The sequence below is a fragment of the Palaemon carinicauda genome, chromosome 2, assembly GCF_036898095.1.
Source record: "Palaemon carinicauda isolate YSFRI2023 chromosome 2, ASM3689809v2, whole genome shotgun sequence".
Classification (NCBI taxonomy): Eukaryota; Metazoa; Arthropoda; class Malacostraca; order Decapoda; family Palaemonidae; genus Palaemon; species Palaemon carinicauda.
Window position 1 is genome coordinate 149,283,028 of NC_090726.1, and position 25,625 is coordinate 149,308,652.

General features: G+C 38.6%; 1 protein-coding gene across 7 annotated transcripts in view; it reads right to left on the reverse strand.

Moving 5' to 3' along the window:
• Positions 1-25,625, reverse strand: part of LOC137627752 (homeodomain-interacting protein kinase 2-like) — a 162,152-nt gene that overhangs the window by 85,204 nt on the left and 51,323 nt on the right. For all 7 annotated transcript variants that reach the window (XM_068359083.1, XM_068359092.1, XM_068359074.1 and 4 more), the window contains 5 exons: positions 17,978-18,203; positions 16,634-16,743; positions 13,554-13,745; positions 4,327-4,500; positions 3,032-3,250 (listed from right to left, as the gene is read on the reverse strand). In XM_068359083.1, coding sequence (XP_068215184.1) covers positions 3,032-3,250; positions 4,327-4,500; positions 13,554-13,745; positions 16,634-16,743; positions 17,978-18,203 — 921 coding nt within the window. The remainder of the gene's footprint in view (positions 1-3,031; positions 3,251-4,326; positions 4,501-13,553; positions 13,746-16,633; positions 16,744-17,977; positions 18,204-25,625) is intronic.

Sequence of the window (25,625 nt, forward strand, 5' to 3'; positions counted from 1 at the left end):
TCCTAAGCGATAGCATTTCCTATTAGGCTTTAATGCTGGGTATGTGACTGCATTCCTAAATATCTCAGGAATATCCTCATTTATTGGTGAATACACCACATGAGATACCTGGACATTTCTTAATTCCTTTTGCATAATTTGAATAGCATTAAAAAGTTAGGGGTGTGGTTGTAGCTGCAGAGTTAGACAGTCACATATTTGTTCAGGTGCTGTAATTAGGGATCCATCTACTAAAAGGGGTCCAACACCACTTTCAACTTTTAGGTTATTTCGGGATCCTTATTTTAACAGTTTGGCGTTCAGCCTCGAGAGAATACAGTTGTTACTCTACATGTACTCTGAAGTATCGAATAAAAGTACTGATGGAATAAAAGTACTGGGTGGAAAAACTCTCAATATTTAATAAAAGTACTGATGGAATAAAAGTACTGGGTGGAAAAAATCTCAAAATTTAATAAAAGTACTGACTGGAAAATTAACGATTTCTTGAAGGGCGAGTCTACAATAGTATTGCATATTCTTTCGCTTCATTTTTCTAATTCTACGATCGTTTTACTTGCTGCCCAAAAATTTACGACGTTAAATTCAGGACGCAGATATGATTCATTTATTTTATTATTATTATTATGTTTTATTTTTTTTTTTATATTTTATTATTGCACTCGCCATGAATAGCGAGTGGGCCTACGATTGTACTCGCCAACGACAAATTCAACTCAGCAGTGTCCAAGGCTAGGCGAGCCCAATATCCCAAAACCCTGAAACTGTCCCCCCCCCCCACCCCCCCAAATAAATAAAAACAAAGAAAAAGAAAAAGCTATTTATTATTGTAAAAAAAAACTTTCACCAGGTAAAATTCACTCAGTATTATCATTTATTTATCTTGAAAACAGGATATCTACCGTATATCCCATGTCATAAGTGGTAAGACGGACCCTTAAATTGGCAAGGCAGTTCTAGAAAACAAAAATTTAGGATTTTAAAAACTTCTTAATACAAATCCCTAGTCAGAGACTCTAGCGTGATTACTGTCTTGCAACGTAACTTTTCTTATTTTGGGTGAATTATGAAATATTTAAGTTAATATTAATTAGCTATAAGCCGATTATCCCAATTTGATTACATATTCATATAAGAAACCTCTAAAGTTGTCATAGTTTCCACCACAACTACATGTTTAGTCAGTGTGTTTGGTGTTTCAAGTGTTGTTTACATCAAAGCAGCATTGCCAAAGGTACATAAAATTTTGTTAAAGATTTAAAATTCTAGTACTAATTCCAAAATCCCTCGTACAGCCTATAAATTTTCACACAAAATGTAATTATTGATTAAAGGAATCTAGACATTCTTTTAGGTGGAATAATTTTGTTACTGTTTATGTGTTTCTAGGTCTAGTTACTTCTCTGCTAACTTGGTAATACTGCACTCAACAAACAGAATTTTTTTCCAACTGTCTGTTTGTATTATTTCGTAACTCAGGCAACAAAGTCATTATCAATATATTGCTTTATTACAAAATGTCAACAAAATATGAGAATATAGATATATACATCATAAACAACTCTGTCATAGTGTTGTCTGCTATGAGACTATTAGTTGGCATGTTTTCTTGTAGAAGAGGGTTAGCAAGTCATCAGCTGATTACTAAAAGAAAAAAAAAATGCTACTGTACTTCATTGAAGGATGTGCAATATAAAAATAAATGAATTTATTACATATTAATGATAATTGTAGGATTATATTCTATCTCTCGTGAGTTTGAGTGCTTGTATGTCAATAGTTGGGTGTTTGAAGGGTGTCAAACTCCCATATACAACTTTTTCTTAATTGCTAAGACGCAGGGTGATTTTGGAGGGCACTTTTCGTGAAAAAAGGTGCGTCTTATGACACGGGAAATACGGTAATATATTTTTTAAAATATATATATATATGTATGTATATATATATATGCCATCCATCCTGAATAATGTATCAAATTGTAATTTTTGTCACCTCCTAATGATGAAAATATACATTCGTGTAAACAGCGTCCACGGATACGAGTTAAATTTCATAATCGTCAGGATCCGAAGACTCAGATCTATCGCTCCTAAGCCGCCTCCGATAGCCTTACGCTGTTAGGATACGTTATTCAAAGTAAATTTATTCTCGGATATAAGGTTCGTTTTGCATACCTGTAAACTCTTAAGGGTTTATCTAACATAGAAGTGTGATTTAACATCGTTTAAATCATAAATCGGCATGAAATAAGTGACGTTTGAAAACAGACACAAAGGGAAAGCATGTCTATTTATAGAAACTGAAATCAGACAACGCATGTATCGTAGTGTTCAGAGAGCGACTTCTGCTTGACCTACATGTACGCTATGACTTGAGATCTCGATTGCTACTTCAGCTAAGAAAATAAAAAAAAATATTACCTGTATAATTTACCACCGGTACGATAGGTAGTATTGAATAAACATACTGGTTGGAAGATTTGTGAAAAATTAATAAGCGTACTAGGTGGAAATGGAGCGTACTGGCGGGAAGAAATTTGAAAAATTAATTAACGTACCGGTGCGTTTATTTGATACTTCTGAGTAAAATATAGGCTGTTCACCAAAAGCCACAATTGGAATTCAGGGGCACTGACTTCATAATTTTCAGTTTTATTTTTCTTTGTAGAAATAGCACTAGCCAGTCTCTTGGGACCATGGCGTTTGTCCTACCTGGAGGATTTTTATATCTAAAACAACACTTGTCTAGCAATTAAAACACATTTTTGGTATTATTTCGAAGTTTCGGTACAGTATTACACTTGTAATTCAATAGCATATCTCAATCGATCAGCCATACAGTTTTATTTCAGCAATTGGAAGACTTATTTCCATAGAAAAATAATTGAAAACTATGATGAAAGGGTATCATACTTTTCTAATTTACTCTTTCTTTTTCATATTTATTATTTTATTTTCAAAATCAGATTGTGCTGAAGTTAAACATAAATGTGCAACCTCTGGTTAACAAGTAACAATATTTCAACACAAACCTTAAGTTTAAGAAGGGCAGTTAATACTTGTTGAAGAATTGGTCTGATGAATTTTAGAGGCAGCGGCGAGAATTTGTTTTGTTTGAGAAAATCATAAAGGTTCTGTTCAAGCATCTCAAACACCAGGCACGTATGGTTCTTGTGCTGAAAACATTCAAATGCACGCACAAAGTTGTAGTCATCCGCATTCTCCTGACTTAGTCTGGTCAGGATCCCAACCTAGAAATAAAAAATTTAATCATTTAAAAATCACTATACCTCACATTATTACTAAATTTATTTAAAAAAAAACAGCACTTCAACCATTCAGTACATATATATACTGTATATATGTCACTTCTTGATTTACACAAGTATACAATACGCAATTCCAAATAACGCTTCTGTTACAGTATCAGAAATTTTATGATTGAAATAGTCCAAGGCTTTCAAGTTTGAATACTGCAAATGTGGAATGCTACCATAATACATAAGCAGCATTATTCTGTTCATCTTTTGACACTCATGCTTTTGTCATTGAAAAACAAAAATAATTATTTCTAGATTTTTCTTACTCTTGGCACTAATATTGTTTAGGTGTTTGGTAATATGTTGTGCTAACATGTAATCATTCTAAGCAATCTATGAATCTATTTCCTTAGAACAAGAACTCAAAAGACTGTTGAACCATTATACTGATTATGAAAGTACAGTATGCCCCAGGTGGTTTCCAAAATTTTGCATTTACTATTGTCTTCCAACTCAAAATTTCTAGTAATCTGTTTCGGCTGATCATGAAGCTGCCGAAAAGTATCTTGCCATAGTGAGTGGAGGACATGATTTGAAAATATTTATTATGCAAAACTGCCATCAGACAAATTCATAAATAAATAAGAGTTGTGTATATCAAGAAGCCCCTATATTGTACAATTGGCAATACTTCTATAAGAAGGCAAGGAATTTTCTTACATAAAAAAAAAAATTCATTATATACTGCTCATGCAAAACACATGGAAAAAAATTATCTACTAAAATATAACCTAAAAGCTTTAAGACCCAAAATCCAAAGTTTTGATTACAATGATGAGAGAAGACCTCAAAAGTAACCAAAGGTTATAAAATTTTGTGATTCATAAAGTATTGCTGCATCACAAAGTTTTGTATGATATACAAGAAATTTGAATAAAAAAAGAAGAAAAAAAAACAGGGTGATAACATTAAAATAAAAAAAAAAAATATATATAAATATATCAAAACCTTAAGTTATTTCACTTAATCCCATGGCTTGGGAAAATTAAAAAAATTAAAATTCTTACCTCAATCTGTCCTTGCCTAGCATACGATGGATGATTCTTAAGGATCTTAATGGCAACAATATCATTGGTGCCTTTCTTCCAGCACTTGACCACCTGGCCAAATGTGCCACGGCCAAGGAACTCCAATACCTCATACTGGGCTGTGAGTGAGTATAATACTTCATGCTGAACCAACTGCAAAGGAGGAGGAAAACCATAAATTTGCATCCCTTTACTATTATAGAAAAAAATACACTTCACTTCAAGATACTGTACTATTAATACAATAAGTGTAATCTGCACAAAATAATTTTATTAGCCTATCATCTATATGTAGAAAAAAAAACTTAATAACCCTATCATCCTATTAACTTTTATCGTAAACAACTATCCATGGTACCAAAAACAATATTCTAGTCATTGCTGTTTAGAGAATTGGCCTTATGAAATTCTGAAATTAAAAAAATTTTCCATACATAATTATATTTACCCCTAAATACCAAGTACTATTTTAACAAAGACAACAATGAACAAATTACGTCAACTGAAATTTTCCATAGCCTCACTGGCATCCATTGTCCCCATTGAATTCATACCACTTGATGAGCTATAAGGAAAAGTAAATAGGACACTAACCAGTTACAAAACCTAATTTGTTTGTATTGAATATTTACATAATTGCATCTCAAGAAAAATGGCCAAGGGGTACACAAGTACAGTACTTGGAAATAAAAAAAAAAAAAATTCTCACTAAAACATCCCAATATTCTTATGAGGTGCATTAAATGGTACAGCCAACTCTTGTTAACTGCATGTTTGGTACAGCATTAGCTAATTTCTAATAATGCAAAAATGTTAAATCTGGCATCAAATTTTTTAACTGCAAAAAATTACCAAAGAAAAAGTAAGAATGTAAAAATTATATTTTCATTATAAAATTAATTTTTGAACATACTTACCCAGTGGATATATATATAGCTCAAGTCCCTGACGTCACGGCAGAAATTTAAAACTCAAGGCAATCGCAGATTGAGTAGCCAGGTGTACCACCAATGAGCCCTCACGTGACGGTACTTAGAACCATTCCATGTTACCTCAGATTTTCCAAGCCCATAGGTCTCTAGAGGGGAGGGAGGGAGTTATATTATACATATCCACCGGGTAAGTATGTTCAAAAATTTATTTTATAATGAAAATATAATTTTTAAACATCTGACTTACCCGGTGGATATATATATATATAGCTGATTGACACCCTTGGTGGAGGGTCAGAGACAGCCAACATTGTTGGAATATTACTTAAGAGTTAAATAACAAGCTTAAGGGTTCGTACCTGACAAGGAAGCTGACTTTTATGATACTACTCATTAGTCCGCTTTCCTTATGAGACCCAGCGATCGACTCAGGGGGCTGAAAAGATCTCTAGGAGCTGTCAAAACGGTATAAATACCTCACTATGACAGGATCTCAACCAATACCCTTGTTCCGGGCTCTCTCAAGGAACAAAATTGACCACCTGCTAAAATCAATGATTGTGGAAGACTGTAGACCAATCTCCAAGCAACCATAAAAATACAAAAGTTCCAAGAGAAAAAAAGGGTATTAGGATTATGGGAACGTAGTAGTGGATCCTTCCCCCACTACTGCACTCGCTGCTACGAATGGTCCCAGAGTGAAGCAGTCCCCATAAAGAGTCTGGACACGTTTCAAATAATGTGAAGCGAACACAGATTTATTCCTCTAAAAGGTTGTGCCCTTAATGCTTTGCAACGATTTATTCTGCTTGAAGGCCACCGAAGTTGTTACAGTTTAACTATAAGCGTCTTGGTCTTTATAAAAACTTGCAGTCTGCCTTACTGCCAAGTGCATGAGCCTCTTAATTAAGAGCCTGATGAAGAATGAAAGTGCATTCTTCGACATCTGTAACGTGAACTTCTAGACCAAGCAAAAAAGAGCTTTCGACTAGTCTCGCAACTCTTTCGTTCAGTTCAGATATAACTTCAGGGCTCCTACTGAGCACAGGACTTTCTCTAACTCCTCGCCAGCCACATCCGAAAGGTTCGGAATCTCAATAGCCTTGGGTCAAGGTTGAGAAGGGCATTCGTTCTTGGCGAGAAAGCCTAACTGCAATGAGCAGATAGGTTTGTGATCTCGAAAAAAACAATCATTTAAGCTAAAAGCATGAATCCCACTGACTCTGTGAGCTGTCGCCAGACTGACCAAAAATAGTCTTCATCGTGAGGTCCTTAAATGAAGCTGAATGCAAGGGCTCAAACTTGTCACTCATAAAGAACTTCAGGACAATATTCAGATTCCAAACTGGTGAATCATGGAGCTGTTGCTTTGATGTTTAAAACGATTTGAGAAGTTTCTGGAGGTCTTAACATTAGAAAAGTCCAAGTCTTTGTGCCATGAATACAGATGCTAACATACTCTAGTATCCTATGATGGTAGAGGATAACAAAATTACATTTCCTTCGAAGATGTAACAGGAAGTCAGCAATCTGAGTTATAGAAGTACTGGGCGAGGAAAGAGAGTTGACTCTGCACCCCTCTCTAACAAATCTCGTACCTAGATTGTTAAACCTTGATGGAGGAAGTACTCCTTGCTCCTGCAATAGCTCTAGTTGCTTCCTTTGAAAAAACCTCAAGTTCTTGTGAGCTTTTCAATAATATGAAGACAATTAGATGAAGAGCTTGGAAATTTTTATGGTACCTTCCAAGTGGGGTTGTATGAGTAAATCCCCTCTTAATGAAAGACTTCTTTGACTGTCTACCATCCATTCCAGTACCTCTGTGAACCACTCTCTGAGGGACAAAAGAGGCACTAGAGTCAATCCGTTCCTTTCGTGTGACACAAACTTTGCATCACTTTGTAATGAATTGAACGGTGGAAATACGTACCAGTCCATGTCACGAGCTGTTTGACGCTCGGGGTCGCGTTCTGCTTGATGGTTGACGTCACGTCCCGTTAAGACACTCGACGTTACCTTGCTGGACGCTCAACGTCACCTCCTGCCGGACGTCATGCTCCGCTGGAAGCTCCACGTTACATCTGTCTGCTTGACTCCTTGGGTTAAAATGGCTAAATTACGACATTTAACAAGGGAGTTGTAAAGACGTTCGTTATCAAGAACATCTCGACTAGTAACCTCCCTACGCTTGGTGTCCCGGTGTAAAGTTACCTGATGCTCAGGGCCAAGGCCTGCTACTCTCTTGTTGTTCGCAGGCTGATAAACTAGCATGAGTGAAGAGAGTTTCTGTTGCATATCTAGCAGCATAATAAAATTAGGGTCAACCTGTTGTGGTACAGGAGACGTCACGTCTACCACAAGCTCTCTTTCTACACCGTTTAAAAAACACGCAGAGCATTCAGAAGACGATAACCAGTTTGATGGTGGAGAAGGAGCATGAACCGAGATCACGCTAGGCTCAGACAACTGTCCTGCAACTGGGTGAGTTGGACGTTTTTTGACAGTTGCCGACATCCTTAAAGGATGTTTGGTAGGAGAGTTTTCTTCGGTAGAATGAAAAAACGCTCAGGACTGCTCCAAAGACTACAACCAGAAGCTTGTGGTGTCATGATAGGACGCTGATGACCGTGTCCACCTTCCTCTTCAGAGGTCTGGAAATTGACGCCAGCCTCGTCAGGGCGCTGCGTCATCCGAAGATGACGAAACTTTTATCTCACCTTTCCTATGATGAAGGTGGATGTCCTGGGAAGCGTCAATAGGTATATTCGAGGAGGCGTCTGCTTGGGAGCTAAAGCCTCTCGTTCCCTTTGTCGTTCGACATTCCTTCTCCCAGGGGATAGGGAGCTTGGAAGAAGTTTATGGTCGACATTCCTTGGAAGAGGTCTAGAGTTAGAAGAACGACAGGTCCTAACAGACGCACCATCTATTTGAGGGGTGGTGCTTAGACTGAAACAAAAAGCCCAAAACTGGACAACTTCCTCCTATACACGAACCTTCAAGTATTGCTTGAAGTTTGGATGGATGAGGATGTGGAAGTAAGCATACTGGAGGTCTAAAGAGACCATCCAGTGGACCTTTCCTACTGCTGTAAGGACTGATTTCGATGTCTCCATGGAGAACTTTGTCTTCCGAACGAAGACGCTGAGAGCAGTTACATCCAGGACCGGACAATAGCCTCCCTCTCCAAAAAGAGAGACATTTGATGTTGCATAGTCTGTCTCTTAGGCTCCTCTCTGTATTTGGCTGAGAGGTCTATCGGAGTAACTAATAAAGGAGGTTTCACTAGGAAAAAGATTTCGCATCCACCCTTTAGCAATACCAAGGACCAAAGGTCTGCTCCTCTCCTCTCCCAGGCTTGCTAGCGCAAGACCACCCTTGCTATCCTGGCATACCTGATAAGGAAGCTGGCTTCATAGGTTTTTATGCCTCATTAGCCTGTATTCCTTGAGAGACTCGGTGGAATGCTTGGATTGCATCCAGTCTTCCATCATCCTAGGAGTCAACTCCTTAAGGTCCTGAATTCTGGCTTCAATGATTTTAGGGGTTTAATTCTCGCCCTCTAACAGACACCAAGAGTTAGTTCAAGCGGGCCTTGGTCTGAGAAAATAATATCTTTCCAGTTAATATTCATTTCTGTATCTTTTAATATAGCGTCCGGCGTAACAATGTTCCAACGCTAGACGCTCACGGTCATTACGATCGGAACTAAGACGTTCGCGATCTCGACGTTTGGCCCAACTGGTGTAACCATGATTTCAGTGTCTTAAAGCTCAACGACACGTCTAACTGCTTGACGCTCAGCGTCACATCTAACTGCTTGATGCTCCGCGTCATGCTTGACACTCGACGTCAAGTCCAACTGCTGGACTCTTGACGCCATGCAACTGTTTGACGCCCGGTGTCATCTCTAACTGCTAGACACTCAACGTCAAGTCCAACTGCTGGAAGCTTGATGCCATGGAATTGCACGACACTCGGCATCACGTCTAACTGCCTAACATTCGACGTCAAGTTCAACTGTTGGAAGCCAGACGCCATGCAACTGCTTGACGTTCTGCGTCACGTGACTCTCGGAACAATGGCGTTCATGTTTTAGACGCTCGCGATCTAGACACTCGCGATTAAACACACTCGTAATTCAGATGCTCGGAACTATGCCGTTGGCGTCTAGAACTGTCGATCATTGAACAAGAGAGACAAAGAAGTTGCACTAAGTTACAAACATCTTGTCAAACTCTTAAAGCAGCGTTAGTAGCTAGCAGTCCAAAACTCTGCGTTTTAGAAAGGTCCAAGGCTTTGCGGCGTTAGATAACACTTTTACCTCGCCTTACCTACAGCGAGGGCGGAGCGTTCTGGGAAGCGTCAACAGGAACGCTCGAGGGGACTTCTGCTCAGGTCTTACAAGACGCTCGGCGCCAAGCTAACGCCTCTCGTTTCCTTTCGCCAATCGACATTCCTTTTCCCAGAGGTTGGGGAGCTTAGAGGTCTAAGGCTAGGATACGACAGGTCCGAGCAGAAGCACCTTTCACTGTATTGAATAAATTCACTGCACTAATTTAGCACTAAAAACTTGCACTTTTAAACTCGTTCATAAGTAGACATGCCCATTGTGAGAGATCTTACTATTCTGTCAAGGGCTTGAATGAGAATGCAATAGGTTTTCTCTGAATCTTATATAAAATGTAAACAAAATATCTTATATAAAATATCAAATGAGCAGATACAGGAATAATATATATATATGTATATATTATATATATAATATATATTATACATATACATACATACACACACACACATATATATATATACACCCATATATATATATATATATACACAAATATATATATATATATATATATACATACACACACACACACACATATATATATATATAAATATATATATATATATATATATAAACATATATATATATATATATATTATATATATATACATACATACATATATATACATACATACATACATACATTATATATATATATATATATACACACACATATATATATATACATACATATATATTACATACATACATACATACATATATATATATATATATACATACATACATACATACATACATACATACATACATACATACATATATATATATATATATATATAAATATGGAACATCTATAATTATACGAAAAATATTAGTATTCCCAATAACGAAAAAGTAAACGATACAAAGAATCGTGAAACTATATCGATTTACTGAGAACTGCGTATCGTAAATTAAACTGAACGCTAGTTTATTTAACCCTTTTACCCCCAAAGGACGTACTGGTACGTTTCACAAAACTCATCCCTTTACCCCCATGGACGTACCGGTACGTCCTTGCAAAAAATATGCTATAAAAACATTTTTTTTCATATTTTTAATAATTTTTTGAGAAAATACAGGCATTTTCCAAGAGAATGAGACCAACCTGACCTCTCTATGACAAAAATTAAGGCTGTTAGAGCAATTTAAAAAATATATACTGCAAAATGTGCTGGGGAAAAAATAACCCCTTGGGGATTAAGGGGTGGAAATTTCCAAAGAGCCTGGGGGGTAAAAGGGTTAATCTTTGAAACTCTATCGAAAGAAAGTATACTAAAAGGACAAAAATTTTCTTAAAATAACATAATCCTTTTATCTTATAAAACTGAAATACTTTGTAAGATAGTATTCACTTAGCATTCTTTGTAGAAAAAGAAAGAAATTGCAAGTCATATTATAGCTTACGTCATATGACTGTGACGTCATCGAGTAGGCGGGGTGTTTACCTACCGCAATCATGTTTTTCGTTAGTTTACAGTAGGTTGAAAAAACTTCTAATAGCGATCAAATACCAAACAAAACCAAAATAAGTGAATGCCAATAACCAATTTAACAGTACATCACCAAGATAACTGCCAAAATTCAGGTTACTAACGAGTGAATATCCAACGATGTTACCTGCATGGGCGGCAGAGAAAATCTGAGGTAACATGAAATGGTTCTAAGTACTGTCGCGTGAGGGCTCACTGGTGGTACACCTGGCTACTCAATCTTCGATTGCCGCGAGTTTTGAATTTCTGCCGTGACATCCGGGACTTAAGCTATACATATATCCACCGGTTAAGTCAGATGTTTAAAATTAAGTTATAGATTGCCAAATATAGTATATGTTAAAAAGTGCAAGTCAAAACGTGAAATTTCGCATAAGAAACTGCGAAATAATACTACACAATATTAAAAATTACCAAAGAAAGCAAATCAAAGCATTAGATTTATGGTTTAAAAAAAAAAATGCCGAATACACTCAACTGATCCCTATCCCTTCCTTTCTATCTTTCTGGCCTGAACTTATCTACAGTATATTATTTAATTTTCTCTCTTCTTAATTATATGTCCAATTGAGCCCTATGATAACCTGGTAGCAAAAGACTAATTTACAGAAGTAATAATTAAATGCATAGTCTATAGTAGAAACACAAAAATAAGTGCAAAATCTAGAGAACCATAGACTATTTCAAAACAATAATGGCATTTAATTAATACATTATCTTCATGACAAAATATATAAAATTTTACTTTAATTTATATTTTTTCTAGCTATACAATCCTCTGAGTCCTTTAAAAGTTATGGAACATCTTCAGCAGACCTGGAATGGATGTTAAAATCATTAACGAACTAAGTTAACAACAGGCGGTGATCACGGGCAAGAAGCCCTGCTAACTCTCCTGTCAAAGACTCTTCACTTTAGACTTTTAGTTCAGGCCTGAGAAGGGTGGTTGAGGTGAGATGCTCAACTCCAAATGGACTCAGGTTTGTATTGCTAGGAAAAACTCAAAGTTCTTACATGTATACAAATCCTTCAGCCTTAAAAACAGGGAGACTCAATTTTTTGGAATATGAAGTCCCCATAGAAACTACATCAACCTCCAATTTGTTAGTACTTGGTTATGTACCCGGTACTCTGTTAATGAAGGAATCTGTCTTCTCCCCAAGGGGGGATGCAGTCTGGAATGGAATACCTGATGCATGATGGCCAATGGGTTGGTATTCATTCCATCATCCTCCCCCTCATTAATGGAGGATGGAGAACTATTTAGTACAGATCCAGTCTCATAAGAATGTTAGAAATAAATGCAGTTTACTACTGTAGCATCAATGTTAGATCCAGTGTAACAATACAAAAGGCTAGTTCCTTGACACCGGCCCCCAAATGGTTAAAGTGTATGCTCTTGATTGTCTCAAGGCCAGACACAGCCTGTTCTTTGATCCCTCTTTCTTGATTCTGCCCGTGCTATGGAGGAATCACTTTCACTCGGCCTGGGATGTCAAGTCCTTTTCAGAGGCACTGCAGAGCCCTCACAAGACACAAATGCACTTCTTCTTGATTACTAACTGACACTTCATGAAGCAAGGGGATAGAGAAGGCTGAATTGTGTTCCAACATGTTCTAGGTTATGGTCACTAACCTTCAGAATGGGTTAATACAACTGTCTGTGCAACTCACAACTCTCTTCCCAATGCCAGATTACCATCTCAAAGGCTCATATGGGGAAGATGATTTGCTGAGGATTTGATCTATTGAGAGTTGAAAGTTTTATTTCAACTATTGCCATTCATGCTCATGATTTGATCTATTCGAGTTAAAGTTCAATTTAAACTATTGCCATTCTTGCTCATGAAATTATCTATTCAGTTGAAGCTTTATTTTAACTATTGTCATTCTTGCTACTGCAAATAAAACAGAAGGGTTATCAACAGTATATCTGTACTCATTGCAGTCAAATACGAAAGTGAAAAGTCTTTGACAGGGAGCGGAGTGGATGAATCTACTCACCATCGCTCTCCACCTTTTCTTAACTACCGTTTCAACAATTTCAACGGCCTTTCCAGCTCCGCTGAACGCATTGCCTATTCTAATGAACGAAAGGTTTGTATACATGGAGGAACAAACAACAGAACCTGATACTTGATTTGTAGAGCCTTGTTGCCTTTGGTGACAGCTGATTCATTCACTACATGGCTGCCAAAATTCCACAAAGTATATTCAAAATCTTGAAGGTTATAAATCTAAAGAAATAATAATAACACCCAACGATAAAATTTGATATTAAATAATTCTCATTCATTAACAGTTTTTTAAGCTGCCCTTATAATACACGAATAACTCTTCATTTTATGTAAGTAAGAGAAAGTCAAGAACTGGATTAAGAAGAAATTTTCAAAAGTTAAAGATTGTATAATCAACTACCAAAACATAACATACCTGATAATCTCCATCAGCTTGGGCAGAATTTGTGCCCTTGGTGGCATTGTGGGGCCCACCACCAAGGGCAACCTTCCCGTGGGCCACCGTCTTGGCGGTCGTGGCCGGGCCGCCTCCCAAGGGGGCGCCCACCTTCACGCTCTCTACACCTGAGCTTCCGCCACTACTTCCATTGTGGTCAAAGCACTTTCGCTGAAAATAATATCATACCTAAAATAGGCAACTTTCTTTAAATAAGTTTTCAAATAAACTTTTTTCCACAAAACTTTTAATAAATGTTTGCCTAAAACCTTATCACCAGAAGCAGGATCTATATCTAAAGCTAATAACCATTCTCAATAATCTTTATTTATTCAAAGTACAGTACTAGCATCCAAACAACTGGCAGAACTAAACTGCTGGACAGAATTTTTTGTTTAAACTATTTTCAATAAGGGTGTAGTAGATGATACATAAACTGCTATTCTAAATAAAGAAAGTAGTACTCAAGAGGCTCTCCATACACCTGAAATCTCTAGTGATAACATCTCTAATAATTCAATACTATTTTCAAAAAACATCATATACCCTCCACCTGGAATGCTTATTTCCATATATATATAAATATATATCATTATTAACAACAGCCATAACTTGAATTACCAGATTTTGGCTTTCAAAGTTAGACGAGACGTTGATAAGGTAGAACGACTTTTATCAGGATGATGAATTTTGGACCTGCAGCAAGCAAAATTTCAAACTTAATAGTACACGCAGATGGAATTGCAGTAGTTAAAAAAAATTGTATTAAATACCATACGAAACCAATCAAACATCAAAATTAATAATTTCTACTTAAAACAGATTTAACAATAAAAAATCTATATTCAAAAGGTTCTGATCATGATCATGAATGCAGTCATTGTAGCTGCTATCTTGATGCCAAAGATGAAGCACTACCCAAATCTAAGCTTATACGTAAAAGGCAAGTCTGAATATAATACTGCAAGATCTTGACACATTGTTACCAGCTTCTATTGCTGCACATATGAACTTATGACTTTTAAAAAAAAATTTATGACAATTGAAGAACATATCTTAATTAGGTATTTTTATCAGTTTGCATTTTTTTAAATTCATGGGTCTATTCCAATAAAGTTCTTGTCATATAGTATAAAATTAAAAATAAATGCATTAAAACATATCAGACCCACTTTAGTCCTTGATGAAAATAAAAAATAGTCTTTGTGTAAATATCATCTTTTTAAGTAAATGGAGTTGAAAAACACCAGTCATTCCTGCAATCTAATAACAATATACTTCTTGAAAAGTTACTGTACTTTACTCTTTCATAAGAAGATATTCTGATACTCAGCTAGGCACGACCATTAATAATGTACAGTATCACTCTATCATTTTAGATTTCTTTAATATTACATGATACAGTATTAGTTGAATAAAAGGATTCTAACATTATTGGGCACTCTATTGATAATATGAATCTAACACCTGTGATATTTGAAAAAGCTAAATCACACATCATAAAACACAAAGCCTTTCCAAGTAAGAGGGAACATAACATTTAAAAAATGCCCACAAAAAATAAATTTCTATAAAAACTGTAATATAAACTTGAGTCTAAATCACAACACCATAAGTTATAAAAACAAGTAATGTCAGCAGATTTCCCGTCCTATATGAATTTAACTATAACTGGAAAGAGGAAAAAAAATGTAAAATATCAATGAGTACAGACAAAGTTTTAAAGATCACCATGTGGGAATATATGGCCTGCTTAAAATACAGTATGGAATACAATAGCTGTATAGTTAACAGATTCAACTTCACTTCCTAGATTCAAAGTAGTCACAAACGAAAAATCTTCCAACGCACAAGAGATGTACAGCTTACTGATATTACCTATGCTTCACCCTTAATTTTGTGGATCTTGCTCCAGTCTTAAGTATTGTTTCCCCAGGATCACATTTCATCTCCATCTTAACTATTTCTATGTTTTGGATGAAATTAGTAAACTTTTCTGAATACTTAGTTATCAATGAACTGTCTGAAAATTAATATCTAACTGCAATAAATAATTAAAAAATGTAAGGTTTTTATTTCTTGAGGAAGGGAACTGGCGGGTCATTGTCACCAAAATTATATGAAAATGAGATCTGTCAAATATCCGTTCAATTACAATACAAAATGTGATCATACCACAGACTGGCTTGGTGCTAATAAGGCATTCATTATCTATAGAAGAAGGTGTTTGAATAATGTATGACACTGTTTTTTAGAAGAGTAATTTGATGACTGATCATATCTGAATCAAACAAATTTCTATGGGCTATAACTATTTACTTAGTCTTTCTGGTTCAGGGTACCTGTAAATAACATTAATATTTTCTTCAATATCACAAATTTATTCATTTTATAGATTTCTATTCATTTTAATATTTGTTTTTGTTTTCTAATTTGTTAAGGTAGAAAATTACTATTTTATCTTGAAAAATGATAAAAACAAATTTTTAAAATTTGTTATTAGGGGGGAAATTAGGCACATTTCAAGGATCACCGGAAATTTGGGATCAGGGCTTGCCAAAAAAAATTTGTCACTGACTGAATAAGTAAAAAGCAGGGGATAACTGATAACCGTATCTTGTGTATCCTGCAAGTTCCTTTCTAGAGATCAAACTATAATAACCTAATTTCTTTTCCTACGTGTTTTTATCCCAATATCTAGTTCAATAAGTTTAAAATGCAAAAGAAAAAGATATAAGTATCGTTAGAAACAAACATGGTTTGTATTTTGCATAGGAACAGCGTGATTGAAGCATAGCAATACCAGTAAGCAGGACACACTATGCAGTAGAAGATTCTTGGATCCAGAATATGAATCCTGTGACTGTTTGCCATGCTCAAAGAAATGAAGAAATATAGAACCAATAGGCTTGTATGAAAAAAAATGTTTTTCTTATAAAAGTTTAAATTTATGTATACTAATGTAAATCTTTGAATTTGCCACGCTGACCCAAATACCTTGACTCAGATGACTAACAATTACGCATCATCTGACTTCAAACTTGGGCATAATGACGTACCTTTGTGGAGCACTTCTGATACGGGTCTAGGAGCTTGATGGTAGATGCACGTTGCTGGTGTACGGGTTGCTGGCTTTGCTGGTATTGGTAAGTGGCACCCGGGCCTCCGCCTGAAGGAAAATGGATAAAAAATTTCAGAAATTTAAGGACAACATATTAAGCAAAACCACAACGATTTTTTTATTTCTTGATGAGGAAACTGAAAAGAACAGTATTGATGAACAATGGTTTCAACAGCTTAAAATTTCCTTAACACTAATAAAACAATCCTAGAGTTCTTTTACCTATTGAAATTATTATAGTTATTAAATTTTGGAATAACCTTTACAGAAATTTTCAACAATTATATTATAAATGTTACTGGTACTCTTGATGAGACAAGGACAAGAGAAGGCAAATCTGCCAGGCGTCTTGGGCTGATACCAGAGTTAAAATAGCATTGTTATGCTGTTCCTGTCATGTATAACACCATGAAAAAAATAGGAGTGGTTCACATTAGACTAGAATGATTTATGGTTGAACAATCCCATTGTTCATGTTAGACTAGTATGACTCAAGAGTAAACATCAGTGTGTTTTTCTAACATTCCACTTGAGTTTTAACAGTATTCTAATCTTAACCTTGTTCTAATTACTCATTAATAATTTGAATATCATAAGATGCTTTTTATGTCCAGGGATTTTTATTCCTTTTAGCACCACAGGACTTATTTCATGTCCAGATATTTCCCATAATTTTCTTTTGTTATCTACCCATATTAATATTCTTGAAACATGTAAAACTATATCAATGAAAAGAGAACTCATCCAATAATACAATTATTCTTTTTTAAATTCTACATGCTAATAGTTCTTGTGATCGAGTTCAAGTAAAACATCCCAGTGATAGATTTATTCATGCGGAGCTTGGATTAAAATGGCTAACAATTACCTTTACGACAAAAATGAATGAAACTGAAAATCTGTTCAATATAAACTGAAGTATACTTTTTCCTTCAGATACGCTCCTCTGACATGCAACAGTTTCAGAATTTCATATTCACCAACAGTTTGCCCCTCTGCGCTTGGATTGAATATGTATTCTACTCAATACCAAACATGACATTTGCCATATAACGCGAAAGTATACAATGGTATACAGTAATCCTTTAAGGTCTTTGCCAGCTGGTAAGAAAGATTATTTTCCTCTAAGGCCATAAAAGTATATTTTACACAAAATACAATTAAGCATGTTAAACACGATTCAAGTATTATTGTACTGTAGTACTGAACATAAATTTTTTTTAGCAATAAATGAAATTTAATAACCTTCATGTTAACTCTCACTTAAGAGTAAGATGTTTACCTCTAGTTGAATGATGGTGATGATGGTGGTGATGGTGGTGGTGATGAATGGATGAACCTGTGGGGCCGTTATTGTTGATCTTCTGAGCTTGATGCTGCCCATGCTGCTGCTGATGCTGATGTTGTTGCTCTTGCTGCTGCTGCTGTTGAGATGATGGTTGTTGCTGTTGCAGCTGGTGTTCTTTTGCCTGACTTAGTGTCACGCCATCACTGTAAACACTACTAACCTGAAATATAAAAAATATTATTATAACAGTGTACACATCTAAAATGGCCCTTTGCATACATGAAACAATCACACAAAAAATTCCTAACACTAAAATTTTCCATCAAGTAAAGAAAATGCTTAACTGGTGTAATATCCTATTTACTCATTAAGGCCCTGTAATAACAAGGGATGAAATCAGACCACACTCCTACGTCTAAAGCAATACTATCTTTTGTGTTGATTTGCTAATAGAAATAGCCAACATGAAGAGGTATACAGACAGTTCAATAGCAGAACTGGACTACCATTGGAAAGTATCTGTTTGGAAAACCATAAATCCCGTCAGATAAAAAACCCCTTCAATCATCTTTATGCTTGATACCAACTATGTCATGAAAGAGTTCACACTTTATGGTCTCTCAGACACAAGGAAGTCACCTTAATGTTTCAGTTTTCATGAACTTAAACTTAATAGCCCTGTCCTCTATTCCCATGGTAGTTCAGGATTGTGATTTCAGTACTTCTTAATATCTCTCCAGTTATTCCTCATTCACTTTTTTTGCTTTTTCACCCTAAGGATAAAAAACAGGAAAAATGATATTTTAATTATAAAATAAATTTTTGAATATACTTACCCGGTGAATATATATAGCTGCAACTCTGTTGCTTGACAGACAAAAAACTGTAAAAAACTCGCCAGCGATCGCTATACAGGTTGCGGGTGTGCCCATCAGCGCCAACTGTCGGCCAGATACCATACTCAATGTAAACAAAGACTCAATTTCTTCATATCCCACTGCGTCTCTATTGGGGAGGAAGGGAGGGTCGTTTAATTTATATATTCACCGGGTAAGTATATTCAAAAATTTATTTTATAATTAAAATATCATTTTTAAATATTTAACTTAGCCGGTGAATATATACAGTGAACCCTCGCTACTTCGCGGTTCGACCATCGCGGATTCACCACTTCGCGGATTTTTTCCATAACCCATATATATACAGTAATATATATATATATATATATATATATATATATATATATATATATATATATATATATATATATATATATATATATATGTATGCATGTATTTATGTATATATGTAGGTATGTATATGTGTATACATATAAATATATATATATATACACACACACACACACATATATACATATATATATATATATATATATATATATATATATATATATATATATATATATATATATATATATATCTATATATCTAAAGTAGGAAGATGTGATGTAGTTCTAAGGGAAAAGTATGGGAAATATGTCTGGGTAATAAGCAAAGCTCTACCTCCAGTTTGTTTCTACATTATGATCAGAGATAAATGTAAACAAAACATTGGTTGCCATTTTTTATCGTGCTTTTTAGCATGTTTAGGAAATGCATGATATAAAATCACCTTTAATATTTGTGCCTGTTTTAGTTTAGGGTACTGTAGTACATGCATTAAGTGTTCTGTACATTAAAGGGTAGTTTGTTAACAGTACTACGTACAAGGGAAGGTTTTAAAAGTCTGAATATACATGTTGAATAAATAGGTAAATATGGTGTCACTACTTCGCGGATTTTCACCTATCGCGGCCGCGACTGGAACCTATCTACCGCGATAAACGAGGGTTCACTGTATAGCTGATTCACACCCAGGGTGGTGGGTAGAGACCAGTTAAATATGTTTACATCTTATGAGCTAAGAGTTTTTATTTCATTTTAGAAGTTATCAATATAACAAAAACAAAATAAATAGGTACCTGGTAAGGAAGTCGACTTAGACGATTACTCTGCCTTATAAGTACGTCTTCCTTACGGAGCCTCGCGATCCTCTTAGGATGCTGACAGACCCCTAGGAGCTGAAGTATCAAGGGCTGCAACCCATACAACAGGACCTCATCAAACCCCTAATCTGGGCGCTCTCAAGAAATGACTTTGACCACCCGCCAAATCAACCAGGATGCGAAAGGCATCTTAGCCTTCCGGACAACGCATAAAAACAACATTAAAAACATTTCAAGAGACAGATTAAAAGGATATGGAATTAGGGAATTGTAGTGGTTGAGCCCTCACCCACTACTGCACTCGCTGCTACGAATGGTCCCAGTGTGTAGCAGTTCTCGTAAAGAGACTGGACATCTTTCAAGTAAAATGACGCGAACACTGACTTGCTTCTCCAATAGGTTGCGTCCATTATACTTTGCAGAGATCTATTTTGCTTAAAGGCCACGGAAGTTGCTACAGCTCTAACTTCGTGCGTCTTCACTTTAAGCAAAGCTCGGTCTTCCTCACTCAGATGTGAATGAGCTTCTCGTATTAACAATCTGATAAAGTATGACAAAGCATTCTTTGACATAGGCAAGGATGGTTTCTTAACTGAACACCATAAAGCTTCAGATTGGCCTCGTAAAGGTTTAGTACGCTTTAAATAGAACTTAAGAGCTCTAACAGGGCATAAGACTCTTTCTAGTTCATTGCCTACGATCTCCGATAAGCTGGGAATATCGAAAGATTTAGGCCAAGGCCGAGAAGGCAGCTCATTTTTGGCTAGAAAATCAAGTTGCAGCGAACATGTAGCTTTTTCCGACGAAAATCCAATGTTCTTGCTGAAGGCATGAATCTCACTGACTCTTTTAGCTCAAAGCTGTCTGACATGAGGAATCTTAGTACCACATCTAAATTCCATCCAGGGGTAGCCAAACGACGCTCCTTGGTGGTCTCAAAAGACTTAAGGAGGTCTTGCAGATCTTTATTGTTGGAAAGATCTAAGCCTCTATGCCGGAAGACCGATGCCAACATGCTTCTGTAGCCCTTGATAGTGGGAGCTGAAAGGGATCGTCCTTTTCTCAGGTATAAGAGAAAATCAGCTATTTGAGCTACAGAGGTACTGGTCGAGGATACAGAAACTGACTTGCACCAGTCTCGGAAGACTTCCCACTTCGATTGGTAGACTCTAATGGTAGACGCTCTCCTTGCTCTAGCAATCGCACTGGCTGCCTCCTTCGAAAAGCCTCTAGCTCTCGAGTCTTTCGATAGTCTGAAGGCAGTCAGACGAAGATCGTGGAGGCTTTGGTGTACCTTCTTTACGTGTGGCTGACGTAGAAGGTCTACCCTTAGAGGAAGACTTCTGGGAACGTCTACTAACCATCGAAGTACCTCGGTGAACCATTCTCTCGCGGGCCAGAGGGGAGCAACTAACGTCAACCTTGTCCCTTCGTGAGAGGCGAACTTCTGCAGTACCTTGTTGACAATCTTGAACGGTGGGAATGCGTAGAGATCCAGATGTGACCAATCTAGGAGGAAGGCATCTATATGTATTGCTGCTGGGTCCGGGACTGGGGAGCAATAGATTGGAAGCCTCTTGGTCAGCGAGGTTGCAAAGAGATCTATGGTTGGTTGACCCCAAGTGGCCCAAAGTCTCTTGCACACATCCTTGTGGAGGGTCCATTCGGTTGGAATTACTTGCCCTTTCCGACTGAGACAATCTGCTATGACGTTCAAGTCGCCTTGGATGAACCTCGTTACTAGGGAGATGTCTTGACCTTTTGACCAGATGAGCAGGTCACTTGCGATCTCGTACAACGTCAGTGAGTGGGTACCTCCTTGTTTGGAGATGTACGCCAAGGCCGTGGTGTTGTCCGAGTTTACTTCCACCACTTTGCCTCGAAGGAGATACTCGAAGCTTTTCAAGGCCAGATGAACTGCCAACAGCTCCTTGCAGTTGATATGCATGCTCCTTTGACTCGAGTTCCACAGGCCTGAGCATTCCCGACCGTCCAGTGTCGCGCCCCAGCCCAAGTCCGATGCGTCCGAGAAGAGAACGTGGTTGGGAGTCTAAACAGCCAGGGGAAGACCCTCTCTTAGGTTGATATTGTCCTTCCACCAAGTCAGACAAGACTTTATCTTTCCGGAAATCGGGATCGAGACCGCCTCTAGCGTCTTGTCCTTTTTCCAGTGAAAAGCCAGATGGTATTGAAGAGGACGGAGGTGTAGTCTTCCTAGTGATACAAATTGTTCCAGGGATGACAGCGTCCCTACCAGACTCATCCACAGCCTGACTGAGCAGCGTTCCTTCTTCAGCATCTTCTGGATGGATAGCAGGGCTTGATCTATTCTGGGGGCCGACGGAAAAGCCCGAAAAGCTAGACTGTGAATCTCCATCCCTAAATACAGAATAGTTTGGGATGGGACCAGCTGCAACTTTTCCAAATTGACTAGGAGTCCCAATTCCTTGGTCAGATCTAGAGTCCACTTTAGATCCTTCAGACAGCGACGACTGGAAGAGGCTCTGAGAAGCCAGTCGTCCAAATAAAGGGAGGCTCGGATGTCCGATAAGTGGAGGAATTTGGCTACATTCCTCATCAGCCTCGTAAACACGAGAGGAGCTGTGCTTAGGCCAAAGCACAGGGCCCGAAACTGGTAAACCACATCTTCAAAGACGAATCTCAGAAAAGGTTGGGAGTCTGAGTGAATGGGGATATGGAAGTAGGCGTCCCTTAGGTCTAGCGAGACCATCCAGTCTTCCTTCCTGACCGCTGCTAAGACTGACTTTGTGGTCTCCATGGAGAACTTCGTCTTTGTGACAAAGACATTCAGAACACTGACGTCTAGCACCGGTCTCCAACCTCCTGTCTTCTTCGCAACTAGGAAGAGACGGTTGTAAAATCCCGGTGATCGAAGGTCCGAGACTTTGACCACCGCTCCCTTCTCTAGCAAAAGAGACACTTCCAGTTTCAGAGCTTGTCTCTTTTCTTCCTCTCTGTACCTGGGAGAGAGATCGATGGGGGACGTCGCTAGAGGGGGTTTGCGTACAAAAGGGATTTTGTACCCCTCTCTGAGTAACTTCACAGATTGTTGATCTGCGCCTCTCTTCTCCCAGGCTTGCCAGAAGTTCTTGAGTCTGGCTCCCACTGCTGTCTGAAGTTGCGGGCAGTCAGACTCTGCCCTTGGAGGACTTAGGTCCTTTCCTCTTCCCTCGTTTCCCTTCGGCACGAGCACCTCCTCTGCTGGAGGCTCTGCCATGAAAGGGCGGAATAAAGCGAGACGCTGGAGTGTCTATTCTCGGTCTAGCAGAGAATGTAGGCAAAGGGGGAGCTTTGCAAGCCGAAGACGCAACTAGATCATGGGTGTCCTTCTGAACTAACGATGCGGCAATTTCCTTTACCAAGGCTTCAGGAAACAGGCACTTGGAAAGGGGAGTAAAGAGAAGTTCAGATCTCTGGCATGGCGTAACTCCAGCAGACAGGAAAGAACAGAGAGACACTCGCTTCTTCAGGACTCCGGACGTGAATGAGGCAGCTAGCTCATTGGACCCATCACGGACGGCCTTGTCTATGCAGGATATAATGAGCAAGGAAATATCCTTATCTACCGAAGAGATTTTCCTGCTCAGGGCTCCTAAGCACCAGTCTAAAAAGTTAAAGACTTCGAAAGCCCTAAATATCCCTTTAAGAAGGTGGTCCAGGTCCGATGGTGACCAACAAACCTTCGAGCGTCTCATGGCAAGGCGGCGGGGAGAGTCTACAAGACTTGAGAAGTCGCCCTGGGCAGAGGCAGGAACTCCCAAGCCGAGAACTTCTCCCGTGGCATACCAGACGCTCGATCTAGAAGAGAGTTTAGATAGGGGAAAGGCAAATGCTGTCTTCCCTAACCTCTTCTTAGACTCTAACCAGTCTCCCAACAGCCGCAAAGCTCTCTTGGATGAGCGTGAGAGAACGAGTTTCGTAAAGGCAGGTGCGGTAGCAGGCACTCCTAATACAAACTCTGACGGAGGAGAACGAGGAGCCACAGAAACAAAGTGGTCTGGAAACAACTCCTTGAATACAGCCATGACTTTTCTAGAGTCCAATGATGGTTGAGTTGGCTTAGGCTCGTCCAGTTCCGAAGGTTGATCGTCTTGTGGTTCAGCAACGTCCTCATCAGATAGTTCCTCATCCGAAAACTGATGAGGAAACGGCAACGGAGTGGGTAACGTCTGGCTCGCTGAGTCCGGTCGCACTGGTGCATGCGTGACGGAGCCGGACGCAACGTCATGGAACTGCTGCACAGTCTGTGAACTGTCAACAACCATGGGTGCGCGAGGACGCACAGCGTCCACCCGAGACTGTCTAGACCGTCTGGGTTGTGCAGTCAACACCATACAGGGTTGCGGAGGTTGACGCACCGCGTCAAAACAAGTCACCTCTGATGGTTGCTGAACGCCCTGAACGTCAACAACCACCTCCGTGCGTCGCCTAACGTCAACGTGCGGCTGGCAACCCACACTGGGTCGCATGGGAGGAGGAACCACCTCAACTGGTAGACGCGAGAAGGTAACCTCAGCGTCAACAGGACGCACAACAGACCGCTTGGAAGGTTGTTGGCCAGAAGGTTCAGCAGCAACCTTCTCCGAATTAAAGTCCTCCATCAAGGACGCAAGCTTGGACTGCATGTCTTGCAGCAAAGCCCATTTAGGGTCTACGGAAGCAGGTGCGGCAACAGACGGGGTTAGCGACTGAGGCGGTACCGCTTTGCCTCTCTTAGGCGGTGAGCAGTCATCAGATGACGGCAACGAGTCCGAACTGACCCAGTGGCTACAACCGGGACGTTGGACTTGTCCTGAAGGGACCGACTTACGTTTTAAATGTCGTGAGACCTTGGTCCAAAGTTTCTTACGAGAAACACCTTCGGACGACGAGGTAAAAACGGGCTCTCTCGTCTTACATAGGTAGGGGCGATCTTGGGGAGATACGCCTGATACCATGGAGGGAACGTCTGTTCGCTGATCAAGGCCTCTCGAACCCATGCGTCGTACGACATTGCTTCTCCCCTGGGCTTGGGAGCTTGCAAGAGGTCCCGGACTAGGAGGACGACAGGCACGAACAGACGAACCCTCAAGCGCAACACTGTTCACAACACTTTCACTAGGCACTTTATCACTTCCCGCGGCACTTTGGCACTTTAGCTCCTTAACATCCGCCATGAGTTGATTGCGGTCACTTGCAAGGGACTCAACTCTCTCCCCCAAGGCATGGATAGCACGCATCATGTCAGCCATCGATGGTTCCTGAGTGCTAGGAGGGGGGTTAGGAACAACCACTACAGGGGAAGGAATAGGTTGAGGGGCATGAGGAGAGGAAAAATCTATCGACCTAGAAGAACTTCTCCTTAATCTATCTCTCTCTAGCCTGCGTGTGTACTTCTCAAATTCGATAAAATCGAATTCCGAAAGGCCCACGCATTCCTCACACCGATCTTCCAATTGACAGGTTTTACCCCGACAATTGGAACAAACAGTGTGAGGGTCGAGAGAAGCCTTTGGAAGACGCCTAGAACAGTCCCTAGCATTGCATTTTCTAAACTTGGGAACTTGTGAAAGGTCAGCCATTTTGAATTGGTCAAGGGAAAATTCCAAAAAACGGTCTAAGTCATCAACAATGAAT